General features: G+C 45.0%; 1 protein-coding gene across 26 annotated transcripts in view; it reads left to right on the top strand.

The window, feature by feature from the left end:
- The window catches only part of MAGI1 (membrane associated guanylate kinase, WW and PDZ domain containing 1), a 339,592-nt gene that overhangs the window by 25,253 nt on the left and 290,632 nt on the right, over positions 1 to 23,707 (top strand). Inside the window, exon 1 of one of the 26 annotated variants that reach the window (XM_062630254.1) lies at positions 20,980 to 21,206. The exons of the other annotated variants lie outside the window; for them this stretch is intronic. Within the exon in view, the coding sequence (XP_062486238.1) occupies positions 21,086 to 21,206 (121 nt within the window). The 5' untranslated portion in view covers positions 20,980 to 21,085. Of the gene's footprint in view, positions 1 to 20,979; positions 21,207 to 23,707 lie in introns of those variants that run through there. 26 annotated transcript variants of the gene reach the window in all.

Here is a 23,707-nt window from a genome sequence, read left to right as displayed (position 1 = left end):
CTGATGCAAGTAAACTTTGTCTAAATTGCAGAGGAAATGAATGTAGACAGTTGATTAAAAATGTGAAAGAGCTTTAAATTTAAAACTTCATAGGAAGGACAAATAAAATGTCATTCCCCAAAGAAAAAAGCAGAGCTGTGAAAGCCAAATCAAAAGGCAAAATAGATAGCAAGCTACTTTTTCAAAACAAATAAAAACTGTAGATCTATTAAAGATGATGAAAACAATGTTAATTGCTTTTCGAATATATGAGGCAGCTTGTGACTGGTGATGCAGTGGCCTATGTTCATGATCTTGAAAACTAGTCTGCTGCTTCTTCTGATCACTGGTGGCTTTGGGCTCCAGAGTGTGGGGACATGCACGACCCCAGATTGAGAGCAGCCTTCATCCCCAGGGCTCTGGCTCCCATGTAGCTAAAGAGTGGTTGGAATGGAAGTTTAGGGCATAAACCCCAAATGTACTGTTTGCCTGAGGAGTATCAGTGTGCCAATTGAGGGTGTTACAGCAGCATCCTTTCCTGTACCAGCCAGTCCGACATGCTGGCTCTGGTTTTCCCCCCAACCCTTTCATGTAGTCCCGTTGGTACAGGGGTACCCAAAGTGCAGAGCAGCCCGTTTGGAGCACAGTCTTTCTGTGATTTCTGCCTTTCTTCTGTGGTGCAAGCAACTCAGAAGCATTCACTGGGGAGAAATCTGGGCAAGGCTGTAAATCACTGCCTCTAGTGAAGTTCAGCCATCTCTGGTCTTGCCTGGAGTTGGAAAGCTGTATCACAGCTTGGAGAGGATTGAGCAAGCAAGCTGTGTCTCAAGGACAGAGCCAGATAACAGAGATAACTCCAATCCATGCACTTGCAGCAGAAACAATGAGGGTGTTTATATAAACAGAACTCCCTGCAACTGTGCAAAAATGATAACGCTGCCTCTAAGGCTGCTCAGGACCCACTGACTTCTGGGCTTTGTTTATGGCTTGGAGAAGCATCTCTGATTTAACTACTATGATTGTGTGAGCGTGCATGGTGTTGGGGAGGGGCTATTAACCATTGCAAAGCCAGCAAAGTTATTTTAATCATGTAGCTTTTAAATAAGGAGATTTGCATAACATTATTTATTTTTATGGGTGTTGAGGCAGAAGATTTAAATCTGCTTTGAGGTGCAAACAGATCCCCCTGTATCTGCAACAAGATTGCTCTTCTCTGAAATAGGCCTGATGGGCACTTCAGCAACAGACTGTGGAGCCAGCCTTTGTCAATGGCTCTAGCATACCAGAGCCAGGTCAAATCGGAGGCAAAGGCTCAATAGCCAACATGGGAAATATCTGGGATTTGCAGTAGTGTCGTTTATATACCTGCGTGACAAGGGGGTCTGGCTGTGAAACTCTTCACATCCACATCTTGGTGTTCCTATCATCACATAGCCTCAGGAAGCATCAGGGCAAGGCTGTTTGCATTGATAAGGAAACGTCAGCATGTATCATATGGAAATGCATATATAATACATTTTTATATTCACATGTGTATGTATTATATTTGATATCTCTGTGCTGTTCCTCTATGCCAAGTATGTTTTATTGTGCTTTATGAGAAAGTATTTATCAAACTGAAGGTAACTGTGATGCAAGTCCCCAAAGCAATAAAAGGAGATTCAGCGTGCATGGCTGCTCTGGATGTAATAAACTGTGTCTCGGGGCTTCAAGTGTTTTGTGGGCAAGTGAGGGGTGAATATCTGGTGTTTGTTTTGGTATTTCTTATTTTGTCCAGTTTCTTCATTACACTCTTCAAAACTAATGCATGTGCTTGTCAACCTGCAATGTGGTTTGTAAGTACACGCTGTAGAGGGAAGATGAGGCTGTCTTCTACAGAAGTCAGGTTTGTTGCAGAGAAGTATTTAATGCTGCAGAGATCATTTAAATAGGCTGGAGGGCTGCGTCCCCTGGCACAAACTATGTAAGCAGATGTGAGTTGCATTCCTGGTAAATCTGGGGGAGAAGAGAGGTTACCTAATGGTAAATGAGAGCATGCTTTGGTTTGGAGAAGGCTAATGACTATTTGGGAGATAGGATATGTATAACTTTACCCACTGAAATCTCTGTAATCTTCCTAGGATAATTTTTCTTGTGCGTGTGTATTACAGCTGAACCTTATACAAAAGGCTTGTTGAGCTGAGGGCAGTCTGGTATCGCAGACATGAGGGATCAGGGAAGGTGCAAGATCCTTTCTGCAGGGAGAACTTTGGGAATTTTACCCCAGAAACATGTAGTGCAGATTTTCTGAAGTCATAACCGCCTGCCACCGCCGACACTTTACCAAAGGTTTTGTAGTGCCTTTACCAAAACTCCTTAAAAAGAAAAGCAGTCAACCAGCCTATTCCCAAACACCTAAGTGGCTGTCTTCCAACAGAGCTTCCATGTGCAGTATCCTCCAAAGGGCTTTTGACAGATATCCATTGTCGCATGTGGTCCTGTCTTGGGGCAGGTGCTGAGATTATCAGTTCCTCTCAGAGCATTGTGTTTGCTAGATTTGACTGCAGGTAGATTAGGAAGTTTGCTATGGAACTTGTTCACTAGGGCTGTGCTTTTTCTTTGCCATCCACCTTCACCTGCTGCATTTTCCTTGTTGCCAAACTGGACTCTTACAGGGTGATAGTCATTCATCTTGCCCCTGAGAAGTATACTGGGTTAGGTTTTGGGTACCTGCCAGCATTGAAGCGAGAAACCCATTGCAGTTTGCATACTGATGAAGGTGGGGCACTGCCTCTTGTTTAATGTTGTGAAGTGAAATAACTGTTTTCCAACTGAGTGGCCTGACATGACTTTGTAATTAATTCTGTAACTGGGGGAGCACATATTTTCTAATGGCACCAGTCAGCTGTTGACCAGGACACACAATGTTGTATTTACTACCAGATTGCTGCCTTTGACTAAAATCAACAGTTCCACTCTTTGAGCACTGGATGATCCATGACACTGTCTCGCCCATGCCACAGAGTAGTATTTAATTGACTTACAGGGTTTACTCTGCAGTTGTTGGCTGGTCTTTTAAACACGAGTTCTCTGAAAAGTCATTTGTAGTATCTGCTAAGATCAGTAGAATTTCTGTGTAAAATATTTTATTCTATTTTTTTTAGTGTTTACAGATGTGGTTTTACCTCCTTCCCAGGGGAAAGTCATGTTTTGGTATCACTGCAAAGCAGTGTCACTTCTGCTGCAGGGCAGGAAGGACTATTGGCGTAGTAAAGTGTGTGTATGTACACGTGTATCTATATGTCACGTCTCCAACTGTGTTGAGCTGAGAGGCATCTCATGCCAAGAGCTGCTGAGGGGTCACCAGTAGCTCCCTGGGGTGATACTCAGCTCAGCGCTGGGCACAAAGCAGCCCAGGAGAGCATGGTCATTCTTGTGATGGGTGAGAAAATAAGGCAGGAGAAATTAGCATTGATTTTGTTGGAGAAAAGATTGTTTATCCTACAAATCAAATCTGATGGGGGGGGGAAGTTGATTTCCTATGGTCATTTCTAGTTTTTCTGCTTTAAGAGCTTCTGCTCAAAACTGTTCTTATTTCTAGCACTCATCTTTCCCAACAGGGAAACCACTTTGTTTTTAGCAAAAGGGTGAGGCAGAAGCACCTTTGAAAATGTTGGTTCCTAGCCATTTTGCTACAAATCGGTGCAAGTTCCAGCAGCACTTTGTAATTTTTGCTTGCAACTGTCAGCATACAGCCTGAGTGATGCACAGAAGCCACCGGGAATTGAGCTACAGAAGTGCTTAAATAAGGAGCTATCACCACGTAGATGAGGACCTTGTGTGGTGGAAGATAAATGAAGCTGTAGGGTCTCCTGGTGCAGACAGGATTTTACAATGTGAAAAGACATCTTCTGGGGACTGGACCCAAGTGCGCTAGGTCTGCGGTGGCTGAAGATGTCCCTTCCTGTGCCACCAGGTGCACTGGAAGCTGGAGGGAGGGTGTCCGGTGCCTGGGATGGCAGTTTATGCGCATCAATGGGTTAGGCCAGTCTGTGGGGCGGGGATAGGGGCAGGTTGAGTGTGGGGGGTGTTTTGCCTTACTACTGACTCAGCGAGCTGATTTATATCATCTCCAGACCTGTGGGAAGCTGTTTTGGTCTGGTTTTATGCCCAACCTAGCTTTAACCAGCACTGTATCAAGTGTAAGGAAGCATTTGAGCAATGGATCTCTGCAGACACAACCAGAGAAAATGGTTCCTGACCTAGGTTGTGGTGGAGAAAGGGTTCAATCAAAGAGTTTAGGTTGGTTTTTGCATTTCCCAGATTATGTGGCTGAAAGCACCTTCCTGCTCTGTCCACCCAAGTATTTATCTCAGTCATACCCAAGGGAAACCCTGGAAGAGGCCTGTATGAGCATGACCATGCGTATGTGAGAGGTGTAATTAAGGGCCCTCTCACAGCAGTCCTGAGTCATCCCGTGTTACCTCATTCCAGCACTGCTCTGAGCAGTGGTGGAGACCCAGAGTGACTGTACTTCTGTCTCCTCTGCAACCCACAGGCAGTGACATTGATCACTGTGAGGGTGTGTGTCCCTCCTTGGGGACCGCTGGTCCCTTGGTACCCACATCCTCAGCGCTGCCTCCAGGAGGGCATCACCACCAGGCAGTGAGTTTGTGAGATCTCAGCTGACCTAGCTGGTGCTTTTCATGCAAAGGGGGTGATGCATCTGTCAAAACAGGGCCAAAGTGCTGTTATTTGATAAAGACGGGTTTATGTGCTTTCCTTCAGCAGCGTGGTCTTTTCATGTGTTGTCTCTTTTGCTCTCCCAATCATCAGTGTTTGCTGCTCTGGTCGGATCTGGTGTAAAATAACCCCTTTTACTGAATGGTTTTCCCTGTCAGCTCCTTAACCGGTGTTTTGTGTGTGGTTCATAGAATCATAGAATGGTTTGAGTTGGAAAGGACCTTAAGATCATCCAGTTCCACCCCCTGGCCATGGGCTGAGATGCCTCACACTAGACCGTGTTGCCCAAGGCTCTGTCGGAGCTGGCCTTGAACAGTGCCAGGGATGGAGCATTTACCACTTCTTTGGGCAACTGTTCCAGTGCCTCACCACCCTCACAGTAAAGAACTTCCTTATATCTAACCTGAACTTCCCCTGTTGAAGTCCGAAACTATTACCCATTGTCCTGACATGTGATGTGTCACAAAGAGCAGCAGGAATGGTTCAGATAAAACCAGGATTACTGCTTCCTCCCAGTGACAAGATTGGTGTCAGTGCACATCAGGCTGCCACCTAAGGGAAAGGGAGCAGAGCTGAGAGCTTAAATGTTTGCCAATGATATGCTATCATTGTGAGAAACTGTATTGACTCTTGAAAGGTAAGGGAGGATGAAGTTAACTCTGCGAAAAATAGCTGGTATTTCAGATCTCAAGGTGTGAGGAAATTCTTCTTTTACCTAGTGCTAATCTGTAAATTAGAACCAGATGAGTGTGACTGTTGCAATTCAGGAACAGCATATCCAACACTAGATGGATGCTGTACATTTCGTTTCAACCACATAGCCTGCCTTGGGCTTGCTTTTAACATATCCCTTTGAGTTGAATATTTTTCTGGAGGTCTTTTTAACTTTGGGTGGCCTGCATGGGTTGTAACAACACAGCACAGTAGGGATGAGTAATATGAGAGTCAGTGTTATTTCTGAATTTCCTTGTCTTTGAAGGCTGAGCTCAGATACTTTGTTCTTCTGGCTGCAATCAAAGCCTATGGTTTGATTTTTCTTGAATACATGTATTTATTTCAAGCCTGTACTCTCCCTTAAGTGGTTTGCTGGCCTTTTAGGGGTTTTATTTCTTCTTTCTTCAAGAAAATGAGTTGGAAGCATCTGTTGCTTTAGAAGTCTCACTGGGAGGAATGGGTTGAAGGAGAGCTGTGGTGTTAAGTGATATGGGGACATCCCAGTTGCATGTTCGGGGTAGCTTTTGCTCCAGCAAAGTGCTCTCTTGCAGTGGTCTGGCAGAAACACAACAATACTGAGTATTTTACTGTCAAATAAATGTAAAATACAAGCAGCTTTTGTGCAAGGGGGCCCAGTAATGCCAGTCACTCCAAACCTCGCTTTTACAGAGGATGCTTGGTGCTGCCAGGAAACGTGTTGTCAAAGGGACCGAGCCCACTGTCTGCTGAGGCAGGGGCTCTGCTCTGGGTTGCCTCTGGAGCAGCCTGCAAGGTGCCCATTGGAAAACTGGAGCAGAGGGTTTTTTTTCTATAGGACTAAAGCAAAAGTGTATAAAATTGAGGTGTGAGATGCAGCAAGGGGGTGCAGAGGAGGACAGGATGTCTCTGTGTATTTAGTGGTCCAGGGCAGAAACGCTATGGAGGTGGTAGCCTTGCTTTCACACCTTTTTCCAAGATGCTTGAATTCCCTTCTGCATTCATTGAACTTTACCTTGCCCCTCTGTTAAAAGGACACAGGAATGCAAGACCATCACACCAGCACCTGCTTGAATTGAATACTGCCCCTACCTCTGTGTGATGCTTGTGAAATCTTATTAGCTTAAAATGTTTGTATCAACTGTCACAGCTTCGGACTAACTGATTGCTGCTGCCAGACAATCTCAGCCGCACTGCATCTGTGCTTGGCTTGTGTCGGGAGAGCTCCTTTTGAATTAAAAAATAGAAAAAGGGGGGATGGAGGTGGCGAAGGGAGTTTGTTTCATTCTGTGTGACAGCTCTTACACGGGAAATTCCCTTTTCCCCTTCGCTTTTTCCTCATGTTATGTGGTTATGGTCCTGCTTATCTGGCCCAGGACTTCGGAGTGGAGAAGTTGAGTTTGTTGTGTGACAGTGATGGGAGGGATGTACCTATGGGTTTGCAGGCGCCATCCTTCTGGAGATGTCTGAATTGCCCAGATTTAAGCACAGGTCTGTGGGAAGAAGCTTCTCAGAGAAGCTGGTTTTGCTCATTGCTCTGCTGCAGTTGTATGGCCTTTGATTTTGTCTTTTTTCTTTTAAGGCTGAAACTTGAATAAAAGGTTGTTATGATATTTCATTGGCGTTTCCTCTGCAACACTTCATTTATTATGTATAAATGCAGTGTTATGTATTCCAGGTAATTTATATAATTGCTGTGCCATTAAGCTTGTCGAGTTAGAATCAACAAAATTAAAAAATGTGAAATTTGAGTGTCTGCAGCAGTGGTTGCCTGGTAATGTTATATCCTGTATGGGATTCCTGTGCGAGATCCTGCCTTTCTCTTTCTTGTGCATGAACCTTTAAATTGCATTAAAGCTAAATGATTAAACAGGACAAATATTTCATTGGAATGACATATATGTAAAACACGACTTCTTTAGTGATGTTATTAGAATATTTAATGTTTTCATTTCCTAGCCTGTGGGAATTCAACTATGCAGCCTTAACACTGCACTCCAAAGGAAACAGGGAATGGTTTCCCCCTTGTTAATTTGCAGAGCTCCTTGCCACAGGGTATTACTGAGGGCCATAATTCAGCAACATCTGAGACGATGCCAGTAATTAAATATACACAAACTGTTGGAGCAACTGAGATTAAGGCAAAAAGCCACCTAAAACAAAACCCAGCCCTCTGAAATTATGAATATTGGATGGGATATGGCTTCATGCTTTAGAATATAAATCAGTATTAAGTCTGGATTTGGGAAGAAGGTTTCTCTGGAGCACGTTAGGAGGCATTCCTGTGGCTACTCCACCCAGTGTCCTGTGCCTTGTCTCGTCCAGCCCCAGGATGGTCTTGCCTGCCAGCAGTGATGTTTAGCATGGAACATCCAGAGCATTGAGGGTTTATAAGGGCAGGGATTCCTCCTTCCTTATCCACTTTTGCAGAGCTATTTGCAGCTCCTTCTTGGATGCTGTTTAAATCCCAAGACTCAGTGTTTGGTCATTTGTTACCGATCTGCGTTTGCTTGTCCCAGGTCCATGGTTTCCATATAAATAGCAGGACACAGGGATCGCAGGAGTGCTGTAGTGCTGGGGCCAGGGGGTAGGGAGGTGGTAGTGGTGGTGTTCATCCCAGTTACTGAGCTGTTCAGAGAATAATAATCCAAAATGTTTAAAATATCTTTGTGGGTATTATCATAGCGCCGTGCTTCTGCACGGAATCACAGCAGTGGGAATATCTCTGAGTGTTTTCAGCCAAGGACTGTTAGGCAGTCCAATGTCGTGGATGTCCCGAATTCTTCCACACTTTCCTCTCTGCAGTTGTCCAAGGCCTGACGGCTCTTACTTCATTTTTAAATCTCTCAAATAAAGCATGTGCCAATCTGCAAGCTTGAATTTAAGCTTTTGCCTGAACTGACAGGATTTGCTGCCTTTATGCTGAACCAGTGACTCAGGTCCGGTGCCTGAGAGTGCAGGGCAGGACCTTTGCTCTCAGGGCAAATATATCACTTCTGAATGGGAAATATGTACATGCACTGCAGGTTTGCTCCAGCTTGTTTAGAAGCATTGTCAAGCAAGGCTTTGTTGAGGTTTGACTGTTCTTTGGAGGCTTTCTTTATTCATTAGGTAAAAAAAAACTTGGTGGATGAAAGTGCTCTGGAGTCTATCTGGCACCAAAACACCCCCCCAAAACCTGGTGATTTCTGCCTCTCCCCCACTTCACCCAGTATTTCCCCAGGCACTGCTTTCTTTAGAATTAGTCTTAGAAAATGTATTTTTCTGCAGGAGTTAAAACTGATTCATTCAGCCTTTAGGCCTTTCTTTGCTCGATGGCGTTTATTATCAGTTCCAGTCTGAGAGCACAGTGCCATTTTCCTTGTGAGAAAACGTGAAGCTGTAGTGGGGGGAGGAAGAGAAGCAGCGTTATTTCCTCTCTGAAATCATCACCTGCAGAGCTGATACTGATGGCATTTTAATAGATGAGGTGCTCCCCATCCAATATTGTGATGGAAATTCATTGTGTGCAGAACCAGTGAAGTTGGGAAATGAAAAGAAAAATAAGAATAAGATTGATTTGTGTTGGAAAGAGGGGGAAGGGCAAAATGTAATGAATGAGACTGTTAAATGTTCTGTGATTTAATGGGGTCTTGTCAGCCTCGTCTAGGAGCTCTTGGATCCTACTAAAATAATTCAAAAGTCTTGGGGATAAACCAGCTTCTCCTCATAAAGCTCTTGTCTGCCCAAATCGTAATGAAGTTTATTTTCTTACACATTTGCTTGATTGGATGTTTAGTTTTCCTGTTTGTATGTAGAAAAGGGTTTGACTGAAGCAGGATTTATCTCTGGAAATTAGGATGACAGAACCATCATTTTAGGTACAACAGTTTGCCTTTCTAATGTGGGTGCTTTGCTTCTGTGGAGAATAATTGATCAGGCTTCAGCATCTGAGCAATTGCCTCAGTTTGTTATTCAGCTGTGCTGGTTTCCGTGTGTGAAATCTCCCTTTCCCACAAATTCAGCCTGTGGAGGCAGCTTTGGGGAAAGAAATGACTTCAGAGCTTTGGAAAAAACAAAAGTGCAAACTTTAACAAATTTCATCTTGGCCAAAATCATTTAATACCAAGAATATTGTAAATGCTTTCTGTTGGAATTACTCCCTCTGGGCTGCTAATCTGGGAGCAATCCAGGCATTTGCTTCTGACCTTACCGCCTTCCTGGAGATCCAAGCGCATTGCTCATGAGAGAGCAAGATGGGGGAAGGAGGGGCTGGGAGAGCTGTTGTTTTCCAGAGGAAATGAAGTAATGTCACTTTTGGTAGGAATTACAGGCTCTGCAGTGTCTTCAGAAAAGGTGACTTCTCAGAAAGGAAAAGCAGCTGATGAGAGGTCTTGAAGGCACCTTGAACATTGGCATGCTTTCCTCTCTACTAGCAGTGTAGGCTGGCTCTAGTTTCTATGTGAGTTGGTAGTAGATAATTTTATCACTTAATCCCTTTGTTTACTGGTAGATGGCAAAAACATCCCCTGGGATTAATTTGCTAAGGTTACACCTGCAGGAGCAGGAAGCAGAGCTGAGAGATCCCTGGGGCAGGGGGAAGGTGGCCCTTGGTGTGTGTACAAGCTGTGTGTGATGTGGTCTCACCTTATTTGGGAGCCTTCAGCCTGTCTCCACTAGAAATCTTGCATGGTCTGCATTTTTATGTTGTTACTCAAGAGAATCTTGGTCCTGGTGGCAGTGGACCCAGTGGGCACTGCTGCATCACTAGGCACCCGCACGGACCATTGAATGGGTTTCCACCTGTGGAGCCCTGTTCTTTCAGCAATGTTTAAATAGGCAGAACGTTTAAAAAGCTTCCATCCTTGGCAACCAAGTGCAAACTGCACCAAAGGCAAAGACCAGCCTCCTGCGAATGGCAGCTTTGGGAACCATTGGGAGCTTTTCATATCTGTAGCAGGTCCTTGCTTCTGCTGCTGTAACGTGCTCCATGGGACTGTGCTGGAAGCTGGGGCTCGGTGGGAGAGCTGTCGTTCTGCTGGAGATGGCCACGCTGGCATGCCCCCAGCCTTTTTACATGATCAGCTGCCTTCTTTGCTTTTCTATTCTACCCCCTCCCAGTATGTCGAGTTTCAGTGTCTGTGGAGCCAGGCAGTTTTATGTACTTGTTTTTTTGGAATTAATAAAACCTGAAACTATTCCTCTCCTGAGCCCACGGCAGCCTGGCCCCACGGTGCAGCTCCTAGAAGGGGCTGATATGTGAGAGTGCATCTGGGATGTTGGAGTGTTTGGGTCTGTTTGTCCTCCATTTGTGCTCCAGATCAAGCAGGCATCATTAGCATTTTCAATGGGCACTCGGCCTTTTGATGCCAAGCCTCTGCACGGTCTGTGACCCGTGTAGGGGGGACCTTCTGCTGCACATCACTTGGGAAGGGCTCAGGAAAGGTTAACAGAGCTGTTTATCCATGTTTTACTCGATTTTTTACTTCTTCCTGCCTTTCCTGTCCTTACCCAGCCACTCAGGGATGGGGGGAGAAAAACCACAACAGATTTCCTTGCAATATTGGTTTGGATGTTCTGGAAAACAGGAATCGTGAGTCATCGGTCCCAAATTAACGCTTGTGCACAAGGCTGAAATGACATGTAAGAGATGGGTCACCTCTGGAGACAGGAAGAGTGGGGTATTGCGCTCATAACTCTCAAGGCTACAGTTCAGCTTGCGTCGGCTCTTCCGTTTATAAAACTCTCATTGAAGAGGCTTGTAAACACCTTTGTGTGCATTGGTCTCAGTCTGGAACTGAGGGTTTCGGCCTGGGAGCAGGTTTTAAAAGCAAACAGCCCTCTGGTTGCTGTTACGCTTTCACACTCAGCGTGTAAAAGTTTCTTTACGTGTTCTTGGAGCCTGCAGAGATCAGCAGTTTCTGGAGGAATCTGTTCTCCTAGGTTTCTTTTGCACAATGGAAACACAAGGCACAGGTTTGAGGTGGAATTCTGGATTTTGAGACTCGGTGGTTCTGACCTACTTGCTGGCATCAGCAACAATGGGGTTCTCTGCATCTCCCAGGAGAATTTTGCCAGTTGAAAGACACTGGTTTTATTTCTCCTTGCTTTCTCTGTGTGCCCACCTTTTCCAGACCCTGCCTTCCTGACAGCAAAGCAGCCTGATGCAGATGGACCATAATCTCCTCTATCTGAGTCACTAGGTGGTAATACTGAGCATGAGAGACCACCCCAGGGCTGCTGGGGCTGGAGGAGTAGGCACTGCCCTCAGGCTGAGTGCTCCTTTAATCCTTAGATTCACTTAACACAAAACCATCTCTGGTTGTGTATAAATACCTCATCTGAGCCAGAAGAGATCCAGAAGAGGTTATTCCATCCAGCTTTAATTGCCTCCTGTGACAAAGACGTCTGTGAGGGTCCTGTACTGATTTCTGCCCAAGTGAAGAAGTGTCTTGGCTGAGCAGACAATCTCCTCCATAAGTTTGCTCAGCTACTATGTGCTATTCTGAGGCACTACTGGCTTTGGCTTTCTCTTTTCTTTTTTTGGCAGGGCAAGAACCTACCTAGATTAAAAACAAGTATCCCAAGTCAAGATGAAATTCCTCCTTCAGTGAAATGTGGTTTGGGAAAATATTTCACCACTACAACTCCTTTCAAAAGGTTGACCTTGGATCATTAATCTTAGAAATATGCAGCAGATGAGTTTTTTTCCCTTTTTTTTTCTAGAGAGGGAAGAAATGCCATGTTTCTCAAAGCACCTCCCTAGAATTAGGGGAAGCAAACCCAAAACACCAGGGTAGTTGATAAATGGAGTACAGGCTAATCCAGGAGTAACAGGAATTGCATGCCTTTAGGATTGCCTTTATCTTGTTAGTTTGCCATCCTTTTTACTTTGCTCTCCTATTACTCTTGTTGCAATTTGCTATCCATCAATTTATGCATGTTATTAAGTGCTTTAATTCTGTGTGAAATACTAAAGCTAAAGCCTTGAAGTTGAGATGCTCCATGTTCAGCTCTTGCTAATATAGCTTATTTCCATGCTTCATCCAGGCTGCTCGGCTTGGGTGGCCTGGAACTGTTGCTGAGCACTTGGGGCCATTCATTTTCTGGCATCTCAGAAACTCCTAATGAGGCTGCAGTTCAGTATCCGTGGCAGTGCAGTCCTGCAATGAAGCCCGCCGTGTGCTGGGTGGTTATAGGTGATGGGGGCAGTAACACTTCCGGGAAGGGAGGAGTGGAGCTATCACATATGGCAGGTTGGATGGGTGTCAGATGAGCAGCTCTCTGTTCAGCCCTGCCTCCTGGCAGCCAGGAGGCCAGCCTCTTAGGAGTGGAGATGGTCACTTGCTCAGGCCATAAAAGGGACTGAAAAATGCCACTCTGGATGCTGGAGATGGTCTTTGAGGGTTCAGCTGATGACAGCTGAATCTGCCTCCACTGCTTTGACGTGGTGCAGGAGCTGGGTGTGCCTCTGGCTGTCCACGTGCAGGGGAGGTTTCTCCATCTGAAACGCAGTTTGTGGTGGATGGTTTCAACCATCCAGTGGAAACCAGACAGCTCTTCATCAGGTGAGGGTGCCCTCCCTGGCTTGGCATCTGGACATGGCCATCACTGCACCCTGTTTGCCAGTGCAAACCTGCTTTTATCTTTCTCACTGTTTCCATTTGTTTTGGTAATCTGCTCTTCCTAAATACATTTTCCTATGATGATATGTTTGCTCTTCAATCCTATGTAACAGCCAGCTCTGTTAAAGCAGGAGGGCAGTGCTGGGGGAGCAAAAGAGGGGCTCTTCCATGGGCTGAGGAGGAGGGAGGTTTGAGCAATAGCCATTCTCCAGCGCTGGCCGAGAGCGTGAGTTGTTCTGTTTTTTAATTCAAAAGACATGTTTCTGTAAGTGCTCTTGCAGGGGTCAATATCATTGGAAAATATGCTCTGTGTTAAAGTTCTTGCTAACAGTGGCAATTGGAGATGACTGATTTCTAGAGTGTTTTGTCTTTTATTGGCCACAGATAAGGAAGGAAGCAGGGCTTGTCATGGCATTTACTGGTGGGGTGGCAGTTCCCAGCTTTTACGCCGTTAAAGTGCATGTCATTTCCAGTTGTGCTTTAGTAAAGGGTGTGTACTGTCATACTGTGTATTTATCAAGAAGTTTTATTTTCCAGTCTGTCCCAGTTTTGAGAACTGTTTTGCAGGACTAGGTTTGTGTGGAAGAGTGTGCTGGGTTTCTAATAGATTAGGAAGTACATATAACATAGCACCAGAATTGCAGTGTGGGACAACAAAGAAGGCTGCTCTTTTTGGCTTTATGCAAGAGTGTTGTTGCGTAAGGCTACCTGACGCCAAGCACTTGGCTACAAAGAGAATGATCTTTAACACAGAAGAAGATCCTTAACATCTTCCCTAATGCAAGGAGAAACCTTGAGGGAAAAGGTGGAGAATCAGTAAAACAGAAGTGGTGGAGTTTTAGCTCTTGCAAATATAGGCAACCAGTAGTGATAAAGAGAAGAGGTTAAAACAATGCAGATGCAATTGGAAAAGCTGTCTTTGCTGGAGGGACTGAGACATGTTAGAAGATGCCCTGAAAATAATAAATAAACAACAGAAAAAGGAAACTTGTAAAAAAAACCCCTTTTTATTCCCATCTATCTTGTGCCAGGTCCCATTTTGATTTCTGTGTGCACCTGCAACGCTGCTATGGCTAATAATAAAGGTCTGAGCAGGGACAGGTCTGCTGAATGGAAACATAGTGGGAATTGGTGATTCTTTTTATAATGCTAAAGTATTTGGAAGAATGTTTTTGAGGTTTTAATGTGTGAAGGCAGTTCTGAATGTATATGGGGTGTAACATATCTATATTAACTGTTTCCACTGTATTATTTCCTATTTTTAATTCTTGAAGCCTTGTTAAAATGGATTTTATGGATGTGCACATAATGCATATAATTGTCCATTTCAAAATGAAGCAAGTAATTGGCAATGTCACATTGTAGTGTAACACAAGTCTGTGGTTTGGGTTTTTTGTGATTATTTTCTTTTTCCTTGCCCCTGCCTTGAGCCCCGTGCAGCCTCTGCCTTTGTTCTTCTGGCTCACTCAGTCATTACTGCTTGCATCTCCAGGTTACAAGAAAGCAGTCAAATGCTGTGGTCATTCATCTCTGAAAGCTTATAATGGGCTATCAGGAAAGAACTATAAATAGGTATCTTGTTCCCCTCTTGCATTGGGAGATGCTTCCTCAGGCCATGAGTAATTAGGTTGGCCCACCTAAGCTAATTACAAGCTGTCTCACCATTCAAAATACCCTCTGGGTACCGTTGTTATGACTCTCTCACCAGGTTAATGGGTTTTCTGTACTCTGAATATTACACTGACCTTTACCACCATGACCAAAAATGCACTACACGGGACCTTTTGCCATGCCAGTTTCTGACTTGTTTGCTGCTAAGAGCTTTATCATTCCTCTCCTTTGGATGATGAGCTGAGAGGGAAAGGGCAAAGCTTGTCTTGATCAAGCACTTTGGAGTTCTTCCATTGGTTCAATAGTGCAACTCTAAAGACTTCTTTGAGTCGTTTGACTGCAAGGCAGAAGCAAGCAAGTCCTTAATGTCCTGGTTGTTTTTAGATTTGATCACTTGTGTTTCTGATGCGATTACCTTTCAGATCTGCTCAGTGTTGTCTGGCAAACTTAACTCACCCACTTATCTTCAAGAAAACAAATGTACCAGTTATTGCCTACTAGAAGATGCAAGTTGAGCTGTGTGGTTTTTCGTTTTCAGTCGGCTTGCTGTGATTTTGTTTTGACAGCTTGAGCAGTGTTTCACTTTGCTTTCATTTTTCACCCTGTCAGAAGAATTTTTAGTGCATTCCCCCCCTTCTGCCTTCCCCTGCTTCTTGCTGTCTGTATGGATCAGTGCACTGAAGCAGTGACTCCCTCTCATCTGCATTGCTGGTTTGCAGCGTTTTGTGCTGCAGAGGCCTGAGCTGAACCTTCACAAGGGGAAGCTCAGGTCAAACCTTGGCCATCAAAATGGCCAGCATCTTCTGCCACGGGTGGGACATGCGGGAGAGGTGGTACGGGTGGGTAAGCCTCCAATGGGGAAAACATCTTAAACGGTTTGCAAGTTTTCTTTATTTTTCACTTGACTTGTGCTGTGTTTCTTCTGACCCACCCCAAGGAGCAGTGTGACTTCGGCTAGATCCTCTCAGCTGCTTGTGGTCCGTCGTACAAAACATTGTTCTGTCTAGGTGTTGCATAGGATGCAGGAAGGATGCTGTTCCCAGATGCAGAAGCTGGGTTGTTGAAGTTGTGTGCGTAAGGCTTTAGGGGTTTGACATACATTCCTGCCCTCAGCAGAATTACACCCTTTCACAAGCCCTTGTTGCAGTTACCATATTAATCTAGAGACTCCATATACTGTTGCTCTGAAGCATTGCCTGTAATGGAAGAAAACAGCTGTTTAACTAAAACAATTAGAAAATAAGAGTTCACATCAGGCTTGCTCGAATATTGGCATGGTTAAGCTGACCTGGTGCTGCAAGGTTTAGTGGTAAGTGAATGTCTGAGCTATACTGATTTAAATGAAGGAAAGCTGAAACTGGGCTTAAGTGAATCTTCATGACAGCAGTTTCTGAATACCCTCAGTAGTGGAGCCTTAGGAGAATCAAGAGCAGGAGGGTGTCACGCATATCTTCTTTATTCTTTTCATCAGGCAAATACCTTGCACTGACAGAGAGTGTGTGCACGGTGCTCTCCCTAGCCATGAAGGCTGCAGGGCTGTGCCATGCTCCCTGCAGTCATAAGTGTGTCTGATCCCTGCTGGGTTTATGCTAGAGCTGTAACAGGTAGAGCTGTGGTGCATTGCTCCCGTGTCTCGCTGCCCTGGGATATAGTCTCTGGGGACTAGATACTGCTGCTCTGCCCACAAGGAGCTGAAGTAATCACGATCACATATCAAATCCCTATGCACTTTTTTTTCTTCTTTTCTCTTTTAAGCTTGGATTAAATTTTAATGCATTTTCCCTTGTTTTATGGGCTGTATGTGCCGTTCCTGCTGCTTAATACTTTATTTCTTGTAAGCCCGGAGTTCAGTCACAATGCAGTGACGAGCAGGTCACTGTATTGCTAAGTCTTTCAAGTTCTCCCTCAGTCTCTAGAAGTGTGCTTAGGACAAACAGAGATTTATTTGCATAACTGGTCAAATGGAGGTTAGTGTGAAATAAAATACATATACACGTGTTCCTCTCGGCCTCCCCTGATGCTGGGTCAAGGCTGGCTTATTTTTTCTGGGTCCTCCCATTGTCAGAACTTCTCAGGGATCTGGGCTTTGGTCCACTTGCTGTCAGTAGTAGTTTACTTTGCTTCTCAGTCAGTTCTCCAAGTTTGCTAACCTCCCCCAAGGCTATCGTCTGATGGGTCTGGTAGTAAGGGGGGGGGGGGGGAATATCCTTCTTGTAGTCCAAACATATAGCCCTTTCAATTATGTATAAGTGAAGTGTTCAAAGGATAACAAACCTTTGAAGTTGGCTCAGGTATCTCTTCTCCTCCTCATCCCCCGCCCTCCCTGGTGCTTTATCATAGTGGTGGGCTGAATTTGACATTCCCTGGGTGAAGCAGAGGGAGGGAATGATCACGAGAAACCCAACCAGGCCTGTGCTAAGATAACACTTCTGGCTTGAGCCATCGCCTCTGCCAGGTGGGGTACTCTCTCGGGGAGTACTGCCATGTACTTGTCCTCTTCTGGGATTCCTCCCAAAGCAGTCACTGCTGCTGTTCCCTGGAGGGGATTAGGGTGTACATGGACCTGCAATCTGACAAACTATGGCCTTTCTTCATAAATGAAATGAATTCAGTGCCTTGAAGCAGGACAGTTCAGTGCTTAAGTGACACACAGCTCTGTTGGAGCTCTCTGAATGGCTACGGGCCCTGTTAAGGTTTCGCCTCAAGTCCTGACCCTGCAGCGTGCTCTCAGATGTCCCTACAGCCTGTGACCCACCGTGATAGTTATGCCTGGATCTGCTGTGTGAGGTGCTTTGGGCAAGGACTAAGGACAGAACCTGAAGTGAGGGGGTGATTCAATGCCAGGAAGGTCTCTTCCTTCGAAAGATGGATATTCTTTGGCACGTACCTTCCTGGAGCTGAGCGTCCTGGTCCTCTTCTGTCTCCTGCCTCTGTGAGGTGCAACCACAGCACTGTCCATGACCAGTGTGGTGACACTAGAGCTTGTCATGGACCAGCATGCACATCCTCAGCAGTTATATGTCCAAGGCCAGTGTGCCTGTTTATGCAGCAGTCAATGACATGACTGGGCTTTCCAGGCCAAATTCTGAGTTGTTGGTCAAGAGATTTGCAACCTGGATTCCCTTTGCTGATGCTGGAGAGAGAATGTAGGTGAAAGGAAGGGGGTGTTAACTGTAGAAAATAGCTTTTCCTTTCCTCTCCTGTGAATATGAAATGCTTCATTCTGCCTAGAGTTTAGCTACAGGTTACTTTTAAAGTGTTTGTAGAAGCTGGAAGTGGTTACACTGATAGCTTAACAGACACAGAAGCAGTGACTTCAGGCAGCACCATGGGAGACAGAGTGGCAGGGGGTTGTAACTGATTTATTTACTGCAGCATTGAGAGCAAGAAGCACTACAGAGGAAAAAAATCCTACAATGTTTGAAAAAGGCTGTAGGAAATGGATACAGCTCGGGTACGTTTTGTGCATGCTGCTGGGAGGAGTCATAACAGTAATGCAGCAAAGTCCTGTACACAGTGTTACTGCTGGTCTGTCTGAAAGCTTCATTGGCCACAATGAAAACCTTCAGTTTGTTCTACTTGCCAGCTTCAGTTGTGTTTGCTTCCAACTGTTCATTGCTGCTTTCAGGATGCAGGTCTTTTAGGCTGCACCCCTTTGGGGGTGAATTGTTTCTTCTGTTCTCAGTAATTTAAACTACAAAAGAGCTGGATTTTGCAGAAGTGTTTTCTCTCCACAGGCGCTTTATCATAGTTGATATTTGTAAGGCAGCACTGTTCTATCAATACTAAGCTTTGGAAAAGCCTTTCTTAATGTTCTTCCGTAGTTGTCCCCTCCAATCCCACCATCCAGCTGAACCATGCAGCGCTTGGTGCACTGAAACATTGGTGCCCGGTGGTGGTGCTGGGAGGGAGCAGCTTTCCTCTATCTCGCCCTGGTGGGAGCAAGCCCTGCACTCACTTTGCTGTCCTGGAGGTTGCTGGGGGTCCTCAGCAATCTCTTGGGCCCCTGGCTGACCCCCTTCCTGCAGCTTTGGAGTGAGTACAAGTAGCAGATCTCATAAAGACTCATTTGGGTTTTGGCATTTAAGATATTTTACAGGCATTCTTCTGTCTCTGTCATTCTGCCTGCCCAAGGCAGTATGTAATAAACCTCAGGGTCTCTGGACATCCATAAACCACTGCTGGTAAATGAAATAGCTTTCACCTGTTTACTTTCTGATACTTTTAGTGAATGTGCATTAAATTGTTTTTCACTTGGATTTCCTCTGAACCAATGGCATCTTCAGGAGCTGCATGCAGAAGTACAATGAAAGCCATAAAAATAAAACACATGGATTGCTTGTGCCCAGCAAGACTTGAGATTAAAACCAGCAATAAAAGGAGGAGTGCTGTCTTCCTGTCTGTCACCTTGCATGCTCCCTGGTCCCCCTCAGCAGGGCTGCTGGAAGGCATGGGGGGCAATTCGGGATGAGTTGCTGGTGGTGATGCTAAGAGATTTGGGGCAGAGACTGCCTAGCAGTTACCCTGGACGTGAGTTCATACCTGAGAACACAGTGCACAGCATGCCTTGTCTTCAGTTTTGTGGGTAACTTAGATGTGACTGTAGATGCTCATTTAGCCTCTGCTTGGCAGAGATTTGTTTCCAGAACAGACAGGGTGGTTTAAGAGGTTATGAAGCCCATCTGCTGTTTGCTAGTGCTGTTTCCAATGACAGTGTGTGTGGGGGTGAAAGCGCTGACAGGCTGTTTCAGTGCAGGTAAAATGGGTTTGGCCCAAACTGTTAGTCAGCAGTTGAGTTCATGAGTTGCTGCAGCTGTGTTTAGCACACATCTGCCTATGTTCTTATGTTACTTCAAGTCTCTTAATCTGGACATGATTGTTCATCTGCACATGAGCAACTCTAAAATGACTAACCTGCTGGTTTTAAGTCACTGCTGTACTCAGTCACCTGCACTGGTGGAAGCAGCACTTGCCACTTACCATCTAGCACATGCTTGGGATGGAACAGTGGAGAGAGGGATTTTAATTGCCATTTCTAGTTTCACCGATGCTAAAGGATAGGAGGAGTCTGGATCTCACATTCTCTGAACAGCCACCCCACCAGATCTCGGAAGATGATAGCAAAGTGCTGGATCCTGTTTGGTCTGTTCCCACCAAGAAGGCAAATCAATGGAAACACCTCTAAAATAGTTGCAGCGTGAGGAGAGGACAAAATAATATGGTGCTTGGACAAAAGGACTCAATTCTGTTTATTTAGATGTTAAGAGAATGGGGTTGAATAAGAATGCATGGCATTACTTTCAGCATGTCTGGCATTTTGCGCTATAGTTTTATGTGAAAATGAGGTGCGGTTTTAAGTTGCAGGACCTTGAATAGGATGGTATTTTATTTGACACTTCTCAAACAGTAGAATGCCCGTGCTTTTGGGAGGACTGAGGTTTTACAAATCAATGTCTATAAAGTTGGATTTCTGAGTTCATTTAGACAGCAGAAAAAGGCGTCTTAGCAGTAAAATAATAACAACAGTAACAGTAATAAAAAATGCCAAGTGCTGAGTATCTTTGAGCCTTCACTGGCTGCAGAGGGAACTGCAAGATGTTCAGCACATCCGATACTTCCTATGTACAAGATCCAGCCATGGATTTCAGTGCCTGGCACCTCTAGTAAACATCTTGAGTCATGTAATGTAAGCTCAGAGCTTAGGACAGCAAAATGAGAATCAGATGCTCCCTTATTTTTTTTCCTTCCCTGTTTTGGTCCTAAGCCAGAAGATTTACTGTGGAATACAGCTGAATTGCTTGCTTTATCTCATAAAACAAATACGCCTTTGTTCCTCTTTCAGGCTAATGTTTTCCTTAGCTCTGTGTTGTGGCTTAGCTATACCTTACCTTCCCTCTTGATCTTTTTGATTTTTCTCTGAGCGTATGCAGTTGTAACTGCCTTGAGTTCAGCCTTCTCTGCTAGCTGCCAAGCTCCATGCCACAAGGAGCCTACTGCATAGGCTGTGGAGATGTACTGATAAATCCTTTGCTTTTGTGTTAAATTCTTTCGTTTGTTTTGACATCGTATGTATCATTTCCCATTTGAAACTGCTTTTATTGTATGGTTGGAAAACACCTCTTACTTGGCATTGGCAAAGGAAGCAGAGTCTGAAAGGGAAGAAAAAAATACTTTAAATTAATAAGCAGTATTTTGGGGTTCCTTTTGTTACGTGCTCCCTTTTGAACTCTGTAAACCAGCATGCAGACCTAATTCACAATAGCGTCACTGTGTTAAGCTGCACAAGTAAACACTTTAAATGGGAGGAAGCACCTGCGTATCGCTATTGTCTCTCTTCTTCCATTAGCAAAAGCCTCTGGGCTGGCACTGCTCAAGCCAAACCTTCCAGTGAGTGGAAGTCCACAGGCAGCAGCAGGCAGAAAGCAAACCTTGCTGCCATCAGGCTGGAGCAGTGAGTGTGTGTTGAAGGACAGCCGGTCATGGAGGGGAGCATGGGGGTACGTGCAGGCACCCGCAAACGAGTGGGCTACCAAGTGCTTGCACATCTCCTTGGCCTGGGCCCTGAGAGAGCGGGGTGTCAGGACTACTGGAGTCGGCAAGGTAGGTCCGTGCAGGGCTTGTTGTACTTGAAGCTGTCGGTGGGGCTAGGGAGCGTGATGAATCCTGAGGCGCTTTCAGCATACGTGATGCTCTGATATTATCACTGTTGTCCCTCTTATTAGGTTTGTGTAGTCAAATGTTTGACTTGATTGCGTTCCTGTTGAGTTTATACATTTTCATGGAGCAGCGCTATTGTTTGGTGAGGAACTGGTTAAAGTGTCAGGGTTATAGATACAACCTGTAAGAAGTTTACGAGGCAAGCTTTAAAGCTGGAAAAGCTGGCTTGCATAGAAGAGCCTTAAAGGCTAAAATCTCTTTGGTTTACCCAAGATAGGTCAGAAGGTGACTTATCATGATCTAAAAGTGTCTGCAAAGAGAAGATCTTTGCCGGTAGACAACTTCTTTTAATCTAGGAAACAAAAGTACAAAGAAGTTAATTGACTTGAAGCTAAATCTGGATAAGTTCAACTTAAAAAACACTAGAATGGATTTTCTGTCTCCATTGCTGTATCTGTGCCTAATGAGAAAATGTGGGCTGTGCAGAAATTGCTGGATAAAAAGTACTTAGCACTGTATACACGATCTTGTTAAAGTAGTGTTGCTTTTGGATTTCTAGGGTTTCAATCTCTATCTGTTAGAGGAATTTGGTGGTGTTGTAGTAGCTGGGGAGTTGCAACTAAACTCAATTTATTAAGTGTTCATTTCTTGGAATTAGAGATATCTTTGGTGAGATGTTAGTAATGATTTTATTAATCCTTCTGACATCAGTTTCTGTTTAGGAGAAATTGTCTTTGTGCCCTCTAGTGGAAAAACTATTTATGTGAAGGCTTCCAAATTCTTGCAAAAACATGGAATGTGTGAGAAAGGCCATAGAGGAGCAGAGCAAGGCTGGAGAGATGAGGGGTCGCAAGAGGCGGATGTGCTCTGTGCTTCCTCTGCTTCAGTCCTCACAAAACTGCAGTGCTGATTACGTACACAGACGTGTAACTCTTTCAAATAGGGGAGATAAGGGAATGTGGATAGAAAGATTATCCATTGCTTGTCAGCTTGGTAGAGTTATTCTGAATGACTTGAGGAAAACCTGGTCTCGGCAAGCTCTGAACCATTGGTGTTTGCCATCGGTGTCCCCTGGGGATGTGGTGGGAAGGGAAGAGAAGCAGAGCAAAGCCCATGCCAGACTTTCAGTGGGAGAAGGGAAGACCCAGAAAATGAGAAGGATTAGAGAATCTGACCCTGTTTCCACAAAAGAAGTTGCAGAGCAATTTGTGCACAGCAGAGAGGAGGAGGAGGAAAGGGGGTCCACAAGAAAATCTGACTTGTAAAGAAAAACAAATATGTGAATCTGCCCAACTTCTTTAATGGGATAACCAGTTAGTGGGCAAGGGTGGCTGCTTATGTTACTAAGGCTTAGGAGCAGCATTTCAGATCATCTTGGTGAACAACAGAACTCATTGGGCAACATGATGAGGTATAGGGAAGAGAAAGGTGTGGTGGTGGCTCTGGGGGGAAGCAGGACGTGAATGACCAAATGCAAGAAGAGTGGGCAGAGTGGTACTTGGGGGGGGGGGGGGGAGCAGCTACTGTCCATGGCCTGCTCAAACAAGTCACCAGCGTCCTGAGGTTTGAGGAAAGGAGTCAGATCTCTGTCTGAGTCATCATTACTGAAGCTTTGTGTGTAAGTCAAGGCTGATAATTGCTTCTCCCTGCACTGAGGGGTGCCGGGCGGTGCAAGGCAGGAGGAAAATGGTCGTGCTTGCAAGTCTGGAGGTGAACCACACAGATGGGAAGGCTCGGCAAAGGAGGCCAAAGGGGGAAAGCTGAAGGAAGTGCATTTGGAAATACAAGCCTGAATGCAGGCAATACATTTTCTGATGCATAAAAGATTTCTGTGAGAAGAGTGATCATCAGCTTTTAGTACCCACAGGGGGAAAATACCTGGATTGGCCTGGAAAACGTATTCAAGGTGTGGCCTGGGGGAGATTTTCTCACTATGAGGGTAATGAAGCAATAGCAAAAGAAATTGCGGCTCTGCTTCACTGGAGGATTTGCAAAGCAGTTAAACCAGTGCCTCTTGCCGATGGTGTGGTTGCTCCCCTGCCCTGTTGCCGTCTGTCCATCCACCCATCACACAAGGTCTATTCTGCTCATTAACCCACTGGCTGGACTTTTTATTTCTGCTGCTAGAGGTGCTTTCAGGGGCCAGGGGTCAAATCCAGTAGCAGTGTTGTGGGCTGTTGCTTGGCTTTGGGATATAAATTCTGCTCTCAGTGCAGCCATGAAAACTTCAAGCACAGACGTAGATCACAAGCAATTGCTGCTGTCCCATACATTTTGCCTTCTCCCTGTTTCTTTCTGGAGTGGCTCATTCGGGATGTTATGTGAGAAATAGATGTGAATGGGATAGAGTCCCACACCCTGCTCCCATCACTGTCATCCTCCTTTTCATTGTGCTGGACTGGCATTCATGTTTATTGTGGTTATAATTGCAATTGCAAAAACTG

This window comes from Pezoporus occidentalis, unplaced genomic scaffold (assembly GCF_034315485.1).
Source record: "Pezoporus occidentalis ecotype Australia unplaced genomic scaffold, CSIRO_AGI_Poc_V1 ctg35, whole genome shotgun sequence".
NCBI lineage: Eukaryota > Metazoa > Chordata > Aves > Psittaciformes > Psittacidae > Pezoporus > Pezoporus occidentalis.
The sequence above is the reverse complement of the archived record's forward strand: the minus strand, read 5'-3'. Positions and strand labels throughout refer to the sequence as shown.